Genomic DNA, 12,072 nt, shown 5'->3' on the forward strand with positions numbered 1-12,072 from the left:
CTAAATACCAGACCTATTCACATCCAAAGATATGATTTTTATAAAGCTCTACACAATAAACATTATATAGACAAATTCAATCCACTTCCTGAAATATCCTGGATTCAAGCACTACAATGTAGTGCTTTTGATGGCATTTTGCCCCGCCCATACGCATGCTCGATATATCTCGAGTCTGTCTCAGTTGTCAATCGTGACTTTTCCATTTGTTTTTATTGCATCAAATAACTCAACATAAAATTAAAACTGAGCACCTTAACAAACATTAGTGTGTTCACACAACATTCTATACAATTAGAGGTAGAAAGATGGATAATATTGAGATGACAGTAGTTTAAGAAATTCTTAATGATAAATTACCAAGTTAAGAATTTATCTACTAAAGTAAGTAAAGTAAGCCTTTTTATGTAAATAGTTGCTGAAATGCAGATTAGCTTGCAAAAATATCAAGTGACATCTAGTGCACCAGCTGCTTTGGGCAGAATGCTAACATCCACATGATCACGTTGTCACAATATTTAGCAGGCATCTATGTAAGTGTGTATATATGTTTCGGATAAAACATATAGAAAAGTTGACATTGATGTTGAGGACCTTGTTAAGGCCTATGAGTCAACTGTAATTTGTGAATATGGGCTATACAATTAATATTTGATTGATTGATGTGAATACCTATGATCAAATAAGAAAATAGCAGTTCGGGGATCTTACAAGTAATTACAACACATCTGGAGGAAGTCATGTCTGCACCCAACTTTGTGACTAGTCATCCAGTAGTTGTTACATGTTGCTCCGTAACACAAATGTGAACATCAGAGTGTTACCAGAGAAAGTCTTTCGATACATAGGGTTCATCGTCTATGGAACATGGAAGTCTTTACTTAACTAAATGGTAATATATCCAATAGAATAGATAATAGATATTTTAGTGTGAAGCTAAGTGAACCAGCTGACACCAACATTGCCAACCCTAAGCCAGGCTCATATTATGGTTTCAATAGTTTTTAAGTGAAGGAGTGATTGTTTTTGCTTATTGAAACCAATATATCCAGAAGGTGATTATTGTATGATACAGCAGCAGCCTTGAGAGTGCCACTTACCATGCTGAGATTAGTTTAGGGACCACTAAAAACTGCATTTTACATCAGTAACATTCAAGACTATCTGGAGCTTAACAATTGTGCTAGTACAATTGGGCAGTTTATTAGTGATTGAGGCCCAAAGAGAAAAAAAGAATCCAAGGATGGGGGAGCTTTTTGCCTTCAGCTCCAAATGAAATGTCAGCTTCTGTAACTAAAGCAATCTGTCTCTATCAGTACGCACTCAGCTACAAAATCAAGACACATTTACCAAATGAATCATGTGTTGTCTACAATGTGCCAGACTGTGCACACATCAGTGCTCAAAGTCACTTGTCTCTTTTTTTCCACAAAATAAACCCAGTATCAGATGTGATTCTGAGCAGCAACCTCAGATTTGATACACCTCACCAAAGAGGATAAATGATAAAGAAGCAAACATGGCATTCCAGGTCATGTCATTTAAAGATTATAGCCCCAGATGAACACAGCTCAGTGGTCATGACCTCATCTAAACTGAGTGAGCTGAGCCTCAATCTCAAATGAAATGTTTTCAGAGTTTTCACCTGACTGATTCCTATCATTTTAGTGGAAAGTCAACAAAGTAGCAAAGGTCTATTATAGAAAGATTGAGTCCTGACATCACTGCTGGTCTACCCTCAGTTCCAATAACTCATCACAATCTGATTCAGATCTTTTGGTTCTAATCCTGATTCTGTTTTTTGTTGTTATTATTATTGAAACAAATGTCAGCAGAAAAAAACTCAGCTGTTTATAAATGGGATTTGTGTACAGATAATAACTTACATACATAACATACAGAAAAAGGACAAATCGAGACTCAATTATATAACCTGATGTAGGGCTGGGCGATATGACTTAAAATGTCGCGATAATTTTTGGGGATATTTTGAAATCACTGTACAAATGTTAAATTCATAAAAGTCCAAAGGAAGTGTCTAAGCTAGCGGACATTCGCATTTGCGACGGTCCATGTACCTCGTCGGAAGACATCAGCGGACATTAGACCTAAAACCCCATGTAAATTATCATTGAGCAGCTGTGGATACTTTATTAATTTCCCACGGGATTAATTACGTATCCATCTATCTATATATCTATCTAAACTCTGTGTTTTTTTCGCTGTTTATTTCTACTGTTCTTCAACACACACACACACTTAAATCATTCACATGACAATTTATACTCGATGGTCACAATATACTCATTTTATACATTGCATGTGATACAAGCCGCGATACATCGAGTATATTCTATATATCGCCCACCCTGAACATGATGGTACCTAGAGATTCACACCGAATTAATACTGTGTTTGATTTTGGTCCACAAAGGATGAATTCTGTTGACTTTACCACTAATGAAATTTGGTAAGCTCCAAATTTCAATATCCCGCTTAGAATGAATTGTAATGGATTTTTAATTTTAGGGTTTAAGGTAATAAAGCTTTCTTTATCGTCTCCTGTGGGAGAAATTTGTTTTGGCTTATGGGTGCTGCTGCATGCAGGGCATACCTTAATACCTGCAAAACGAATTATATGGTTATTAAGAGAGAATATAACTCTGCCATGCACTTCACTGCCCAATAGTCCCCTCAGGAAATCACATTTAAATTCACTCAATCTTAGATTTTTGTTTGGATCTGTAATTAAATACAGTCATAAATACGAGGCCCTAAACATGCTGGATTTTTTATCAAGATCAAAAATTGCCTATGTCACAATGTTAAAGAAAGAAAAACAAAAAACTTTGGATCCCCCCTGATTGAATACACATTAAAAATCAATGAGTTATTTTCTGCCCCATAGCACATCCTTCTCGCAAGTTTCATGGTTATCTTTCCAGTAGCTTTTGTGTTAAGACGAAGGCATAACCACCTCGGTGGAGGTAATAAAATTCCCATAAGCATCACCTGCATTTCCTGTGAGCAAATGTTAGAATGCTAAGACTTAAAGATAAAGTCATGTCTAATTACAATAAATAATCATTGAATTAGCAGGGAAAGATCATTAATACAATACAAATACAAAAACTATACTTATAGGAAAATATTCCTAAGCATCAAGCAAAACATGCACGCAGAGATTGCATATTTTTTTCTGCGACTGGGTACAAAGCCAGCACTGAGCAAGAGTGGTTGTTTGACCCATCCTGTATAATTTACGGGTAAGACAGATTAATAGAGGCCCTCCTGGAAAGCCACTGAGCAGCAGATCAGCTAAGAGACTACAGCGCCAACAAATCTCCATCACTTAGCTGGTCCCAAATAGGGAGGGATGGCACACACACACAGACACACAAACACACAATCACACAAACACCCACTCAAACACCAACAACAGTCATCCAGCACAGGCCTGGTCCTGGTTGTCCTGCTAAGGGGCTGGCAGATGGAAATGTTGTGCCTGTTAAAGGATCAGACTCTGGGCTACAGATCAGGACTAACATATGGGACTAACAGTTTGTATTTGCAACACTGGCTCAGCTCAGCCATACTCGTGTATCTGGGTGTTTGTTTGCATGTAGGAGTGTGTGTTTTAGGCAAATCTGTCTTTGGACTATAAGAGTTATGAATAAATTGGAAGAAATGTGAGATTAAGTGTATGTGCATTTATGCGTGCTTGTGTATGTGTTTGGTGTGTGTGTGTGTTTGTGTGAGTGTGTCTGTGTGTGTGTGTGTGTGTGTGTGTGTGTGTGTGTGTGTGTGTTTGTGTGTGTGTTTGTGCATACATCACCAGGAGAAAGTTTGCACTTCAGAGGTTATTAAATACGAGTCCCTTGGATCTGCTATCTCAAAGATGGATGTCGATGCAGGATGTTTGTATTTCTATCTGACAGTCTGTGTAGTATTCAGGGTTTGGTGTTAGGGATGACAGAAATGTCAGCGAGAAGCACTAAGTTACTGACATTGTATTGTTCTGTCTTGTTTCCTTCAAAGCACAGCTTCCAAGAACAAACATTTGTACCAAAAATACGAAACAAAACAAAAAGTGGCTGTATGAGGTGGATGAGATTTGAAACCATGGATGAATATAAAATATGCTCATATTTAAAAGAAACAATACTGCCCCAGTAACAATTCAATTTGTGAATAGTATTTTCCCTTTATTTTTAAATAAATAGCATCATATTAACTAGTGCAGTGTTGTCTGTTTAGAATGGGTTGTTTGCCTGGCCTGTGTCAGGACCTACTTCATTTCTTTGTCATTAGTCCTCGAACAGTTCGACAATATGCGGTAAATTTATTGTTTGTGTGCTGGATGTTATGTGCAGAGCTTTTTATAAACAGTCTATGGCGATGATTGAAGTTAGAATATGTGTTCATCCTCTATTACTGTTAATGTGTCTGGCGTATATGTAAGTTTGCATGTTGGATTTTTTAGAGTTCTGTGAAGCAACAGACAGAATCTTCAGATCCAAGATCACAACTTTTCAAAATAGAAGCTCTGTAATTTGATGTAAAGCATGGCAGCCCCCCCCCACAAAAAAGCAGGCTTTTAGTTTGTAGAACTGCTTAAGAGGAAGTAATTCTATGAATGTTGCTGCCATGATGCAGATCAGTACCTGCAACTCCTTTGAATTTGTGTGTCTCTGTCAGTCTGTAATAACTAAATAAAAAGAATCCAATCATCAAATTGATCTGGCAGTTTGACCAAGTTGCCGACCACTGCAATTTATCCAAGTCATGTTCAGCTCGGTCCACAGACTGAAGGCTAACAGACTGCTACCAAACGCTGGTCGTCAGTTTACTCAATTCATATCATGTGCGTCAATTGCAACAAATCTGACACTGTATTTCCCTGGCCATTAGGTACACACTTGCCAAGTGTGAAGCTGATAAGCTCAATGGTTCATGAGATATGTTACAAATAAAGACAGACAGATATTTGTAGAAATAGTAGATGTTGTGTTACTCGTCAGTTACCAAAGTGAAACCTTGTCAGTGCTTTTTTTCGTCCCATCTACAGTCGAAGCTAGTTTCTTAAGCTATTATTCGTATTTCAGAAGCTGGAAACATGACATGTTTTGCCTGTCTTGTCAAAATCATTTTACAAGCCCTTTTTTTCTTTGCAAAAATCTGAAGTAAAGTATAACAAGTAAGGTCCCTCATCAGGTGCGTTGATACATACTCCCTCTCACTGATATTTAATTGATGCAATTTTCTCGTCTGACATTTATTATGCCACTATTCCTGCTCTGAATAAATGCGAAAGGAGAAAGTCTTTATCTCAGACATGTTCAGGATTAGAGGATTAGACGTGTTCAGACGAGTCTACACAGCTGCCCAGCTGTTATCCCCGATAAAGGTGCTACTTATTTGTCGTGTGTTCTATTTTGGTTGGTATTTCTGCATACTCTTGACACTTAAGTGTTGAATGGGGCTCACAGATAGATTCAGCAACTAGCACGTTGTAAGTAGCAGAAAGCAGATTAAGGTAGAAGAAGATGTTTTTAGCCTCCAGACTAGCATTGTTAAATATATGGTTATGGTCAGATGTAGGAAATGACTACCAATCAAGGATCATGGTATAAATGTATCCTAGCGTGCAAGGAGGATTATCCATCTGGCACAGCAAGGATCACTCAATAAATTCCCATAATCCTTTGTTAAGTGCAAAATAAGTATGTGGTATGACTTAGAGGCGTGTGACAACAAACTCAGAGTGAGTGTACTGGTGTTAATCCGGTATGTGTACATGACCATAAATAGTACACATGACCCTTGTCCAGTATGGTAACTACGTCCTGTGTTGTGTTTGTGACGTGTGTGAGTCTCCCACTGTGAGAGGAGATACCTGTGGGATGTCACACTGACCCGTTTTCCTCCACTTGTGGACAGTTAATGGTAATTTAGTTTCAGGATAGTATAACTTTAAAGATCTGTCACATTTTACAGACAGTGACATTTGTTCTATTTATTTATTGTGTTTTCATAAAGTGCTGTTTTAAGAACAAACTGCACTAAGGTGGCCATACATAATTGTATACATAAATAGCACTTTTGGCAACATGCATTTCTAAATGCCCTAATGAGTATGATTATGCTTTTCTTCATCAGGCCCTCCATTCATTGTGTCACCGCCAGAGAACATCACAGTGAACATCTCGCAGGATGCCTTCTTCACCTGCCAGGCAGAAGCCTACCCCCGCAACCTGACCTACACGTGGTTCTGGGAGGAGGACAACGTCTTCTTCAAGAAGTAAAGCTATGATAGGGTTTATAATCATCTGTCTTATCATGTCAACCTGTCTGTTCCTTCTGTTTGCAAGCCACTGTCAAGAGTTAGTTAGTGTTAGTGTCAATAACTAACCATGAATATTACTTAACTAGAAGAACCACGCTGCGAGTGTATGCCTCCACCAAACCAATGCAGCTTCAGCCTTACCTTTGACCTCTTTGAGTCCACGTGACAACTGATCAAAGTTGAAGGAAAATCCTGAAAGGCAGACTTTAGCTATCAGGATCAAGAAGCTGTGTCAAGACACTGTTACCTTGACTTTTGACAATCAATTTTTAATCCGATGATTCTTGAGTGAAACTGAACTTTTGTGCCAAATTTGAAGAAATCCTCTAAAGGCATTCTTGAGATATCATGTTCGCAAGAATGGGACGGACAGACGGACAACACAAAAACATAATGACTCTAGCCACTGTCTGTCGTCAAACATAACATAAACACAAGTCAACAATCTTAAGTTTGTTGACTTGTGTTTATGTTTGCTGGTCAGTCAGGTAATTGTTTAAATTAGCTAGAGCCAACTCCCTGTCCAGGTCACCAGTCTGTAGAAACATATATAGAGACAAACAAGCATTTATTCCTGTGGACAATTTAACCTGCATTTGTTTGGATTGGCAAACTCCACACAGAAAGACTCTGGCCCAACCAGAGTTTGAACTTTATGTCTGTTAGGTGAGGTTACTGTGCTTAACACTGCACCACCCTGCTGCACTAAGATCCACGTTATTTAGATTAAATAATGGAAAGCTTGTTCCTCACTATGTGACATTGGATCTCCCCAAAATTTTAGGCTACATAAATACAACAAACAAATTTCATTTTAAAATGTATCATCTCTGCTACAGATATGCCTGGCGTCCACACTACTCCAGAGTTTCAGAGTAGGTAAAACAGAGATGTTTGAAAACACTGCTGGTCCCGTTTAAATTTGAAAACTCCAGGGCTGCAGTAATGTCTCGATGGTCAGAAATTTAGATGTTTAGGAAACAATGAAAAATGCAGTTTTCATACAAAGAATATAGTAGTATGGATGTAGCCATAGTCACTATAGGCACTTTTCCCCACTGTTGCCAAAACTGATTACATTTCTACTGTTGATGCTTGGATGCTTCAGACAGAGAAAATGCACTTGTCTATTTTGTTTTACTATAAAGTGCCCCACAGCCAGAGAAACTTGAAGTTAACTTAGGTTTATGATGCACATTCACAATGCATCAAGTGACATCAACGTCCGCTCCACTACACTCTTCTTCTGCTGAAGAACGTATCGTCGACAGGGATGGACCCAGCTATACAGCATATTTTGAACAAAGGGAAGCTTTTATTTAAATATATTTCTATTATGTATTTACAGCTTGTATTCGTTTTATCTTAGCTGTACAAAGAGGTAACCAGCAGCAGGAAAACAAGTGTCCCCACATGTCTTTTATGTTATTTTAGAACATTGTTATGCTCTTATATACTTAACAAGACCACTTCAAATTAAGTATTGGGATTTTTACATTTTATTTTAAGTTAAACAATCAGATCTGGTTAGATATGAAGGAAACATCTGGATGCTGCTTTGTGACCTATTATCATCAACAGTAGGGATGGGGTTCAGTAATCTTTTATACTATCTAAATCCAGTTCTAAATCTGCTTATACAATCTGAATCCTTTAAAATCTCTTATGCAATTATTGAGATAGTTAATTAGGTGGGAAAGGAAGACGTCTCTTGTATTATTTTTACTCATCTATTGTGCTGAAAGTCTAAAGGGACTTTACCACGTATTTAATCTCTCTGTGGTGACATTCATTAACCCTGCCCTATATTATTTTGCCTTTGCACCTCACTGAGGGGCAATTAGTATGAATCTTCCTTTATCGGTCAGAAACTCAACTAGTGTAAATATATGATAGATTTTGCTGCACATGTGAAGTCAGCTGAAGGTGAACTCATTGAACTGCCACAGGTCACAGAATCTGACAGGTCACAGACTAACCAGTCCAGTAGCTGGACGAAGCATTTGCTCCTCTTACTTTAACTTGATAGATGATACACACTGTTCCAGAATACATTTGGCTAGTAACATGTCGACCACAGGAAAGACATAAAAGCAAAAAAAGCAATTTGAAGATGTGATAAAATAAGGAGAGAAAATATCACAGCCACCTAAGTTAAAGTGATTTAAATTAAACGTATTCCACTGAAACTGTTGAGCTCATATTCTCTGGAAGGGAGACCCACCAAGCGCATATTCATAGAGCTGAGTAATTGATTTTTAATGCTTATCAGCTTGTATATTAGTCACACTATTTGACTGGAGACTGGTGTTTTTGAGAGAATGGGGTATAAAAATTAGACTTTCCACACTAAAGCACTTTGTCTCAGTGCCTCCAGACAGGGAGGCTGATAATTCTGTACTTTCCTCTTAAAAAAGACCTTAGAGATATTTTAAAAAGTATTTAAATTTAATGGACTAATTTGTCTTGCCTGCTGCAGACAGTAATGTTAGTTATAAATATTTTGTGTCAGACTTCGGGAAAGGAGAAGTCACACCTCAGTATTATCTAAAAGTGGGGTGGTTGTGGTGGTGCATTGCTCTGCATAGGGCTCAGCTGTTCTGGAGTTTCAGTCCTTATTTCAATACACCATATTGGACTGACACAGACATTCAAGTGTGTCATGGTTGCTGATCTCTTATGGCAGCTACATAAATAAAGGCTGCATTGCTTTGTATCAAGCTGAATCACAGAACTCTTATTTTGAAAAGTTGTGAACTGTGGTCTGTAGATTGAGTCAATTGCTAGACCTCTGAAATAGGTAACATGCAATGACACAAGCTAAGAAAAATCATTCAAACTTTTTCATAAACCACACAGGTGAACAGTAATGAATCTTTTCAGTTTCATTTTATGGAAAACATTGACTATAAAATCTTTATTGCAGCTAAACCAGGTAGGATGAAAACAAAGTTCTCTTACTTCTCTCTGCACCAGACTGTCTATTTAAAGCTCTGCACACAACGTTCAGCACACAAACAATAACAAAGTGACAGTATATTCTAGGACTGTTTGAAGAGGACTCACTAGTGACAAGGAATATTTCTGAAGTAGCTCTGGAGCGTTAACACAGGTCAGCCTATTCCAAAGATGCATGTTTAGAGCAAGCACTAAACTTGTTGTGATCAATTTATAATTATTGTTATAGACTGCGAGATATAAAAAGATGATATAAATGTCAATTTATGTTCTTAATAACTATATGTACACATAATTGTCTCTACTTGTGTCAGTCTGACAAAGAAAAAACGCATTTATTCTTGGTGTTAAAATATCCTTAAGAGTCTTACATTTACTTTGGCGAACAATTTCTAATTTTTAATAACTGTTTTAGGTAACACCTCTCTCAACTGTGGCCTCATTCTTTTTTAACAGATTATTTTTCAGTTAGCAGAGATACTGCTTTGTAAAAATATATCCTGTGGACAGTGACACATGAACAATGTTTACCAAATGTATTTGTCATATAGTCAGATCGGAAATGGCCAGTGAAGGGAGCAACGTAAAGGAATGCAAAGTATCTGTTGCCTTGACTGCTCACCAATCAGTAGACCTAAATCTCAGGGCTGACATTCCAGGGGCCACTCTCTAAATAAAAACATGTACAAGACAGACATAAGCACTATGTTTTTATGTTGAGTGGCAACATCTGTGTGCCCCTTTTTTTTACTACTGTTAGTGGAAATCAACCTGCTGTACACATACAGCTATATGTCATAGTTCTTGCATCAACAGCACTACTCTTTCTATAATTTCTTTCTTTGATATATGGTGGCGTTGAATTAGAAAGTACTGCAGCATAAAATACTCAAGTAACATAAATATATCTCAGAAATGACCATAAGTACAGTACTTGAGTAAGTGTGCTTGTTACCATAAATAATGGACGTCATAAAATAATTTATTTTACATTGAAGGGGCTATAACATAATTTAAGTGGATGCTTGAATGGTGCACTTACCGTTATTGTTCCAGTTACATGACATTGATAAGTTTAGTTTTCCAGCAGCCTACACAGCCACAAAAGTGTGCATGGTGTAGCGCACCTTTTGGATGAAACAGTTTAATTTAATTTGATAAAATGCGTTGTTGAAAAACCTGCAGGCACTGTGCGTGACTCTACACCAAACATGAACCAGGATCGGTGTGATCCCCCTCCACTTTGCCAAACGAGAGCTGGATGAGTTACAGAGTCTGAAATATCTGCACCTGGCAGAGATAGCATTTGCATTAATATCAGTTAATCTGCCAGCGGCACTCTGGCATCGTCTAATGATTTTCAGCTATACGGCAGTAACTAATAAGCAGGGGAATACGTGATCCTGTAATTTTCAGCTGCCTGTCAAGCCTGCAGACTCTGCAACCAAACAATCTGAATCATGAATCAAACTGTTTGCGGAACATCATTTATACCAAAGTGAGAGCGACACATCCACTGGGATGGGTGCAAAAAAAGAGCAAGAAATCGTGGCTCTGGCCAAATATCTGTCATCATCTTCAAAGGAGTGTTGCATCATGCTGCAGTGGCAGTATACATGTACATCTATCATAGATATTCTGCAGCAGTTGACAAAAATGTGCTGAATTATTCTCTCAGAAAATGTTTCACACTGTTTGCATCTTATTTTGAAATACAGCCACATGTTTAGCTTAGTTTAGGATGTGTACTGCTCCTCACACTGATGTTTCCCTTGTCTTTACTTTCACAGTGACTTAAAACGCAGAGTCAGTATTCTCATCGACGGCTCCCTCATCATCGCCCAAGTCAAGCCAGAGGATAATGGGAAATACACCTGTGCACCGAGCAACAGCCTGGGCCGACCACCGACTGCCTCTGCTTACTTAACAGTGCAATGTGAGTGTGCTGACTTTCTTCTTTATTATTTTTTTAAGGTTTGACATTATATCCCCCACGAAGGTTGTGTTTTTGTCTGTTTGTCTGTTAGTTAGCAGGATGACACAAATCTACTGGATGGATTAGGCTCCCATGAAGCTTGGAGGAAGGACGTCGTATGGGACAGGGAAGAACCCACCCAATTTAGGTGCAGATCCGGATCAGGGGGCAGGGCGTGAGATAGTGTATTTTAACAATTTAATTGAGAAGGGTAGATATTTATGATTTGGTGCAATTTGGTGCAGATCTAAATATAAATCAGGATCAAGTGAATTTAAATGTGGTTTCATAAGGAGACTGTCTAGACAGAGGTATGCACTCTGCAGAGAGCCAATCTAGTTGCATGTGTTCCCTTCAGGGTCTAGTATTTAGTCAAAGCTGAGGCCTTCTCTGTGGTATCAAACAAAAGCAGTAGGAGAATCAGGATGGTCAAGAAATGACATTTCAGTTGTACTACATGTACAAGTTGAGTTATTCAATTAACTTTTACAGCCTTGGTTTTTCGATTTTCTCATTCAGCTTACCACTGTGTATGATATGGTTTTACATACACACATTCTCACTTATTACAGTGGCAAATGCTCATTTGAGAAACAAGTGTGTATCAGAATTTATAAACATTTGAATTAAAATATGATGGTTAAAATCTCAACATATTGCTATTTCTAGTCTTGATGACCACTCAAAGCTCTTTACTGTATAGTTTTTCCATTCAACTCACACACACACATCCATACAGCACATCTATGTGTAGCACCTTCTCATCACACATCAATCACACACAGCTGCCAAG

The 12,072-nt window shown here is 38.0% G+C and overlaps 1 protein-coding gene across 1 annotated transcript in view; it reads left to right on the plus strand.

Moving 5' to 3' along the window:
- LOC133019884 (protein turtle homolog B-like) overlaps nt 1-12,072 on the plus strand; it is a 107,289-nt gene that overhangs the window by 61,876 nt on the left and 33,341 nt on the right. Inside the window, exons 6-7 of the mRNA XM_061086472.1 lie at nt 6,160-6,301; nt 11,095-11,240. Of these exons, the coding sequence (XP_060942455.1) occupies nt 6,160-6,301; nt 11,095-11,240 (288 nt within the window). The remainder of the gene's footprint in view (nt 1-6,159; nt 6,302-11,094; nt 11,241-12,072) is intronic.

This window comes from Limanda limanda, chromosome 14 (assembly GCF_963576545.1).
Source record: "Limanda limanda chromosome 14, fLimLim1.1, whole genome shotgun sequence".
Taxonomy (NCBI): Eukaryota; Metazoa; Chordata; class Actinopteri; order Pleuronectiformes; family Pleuronectidae; genus Limanda; species Limanda limanda.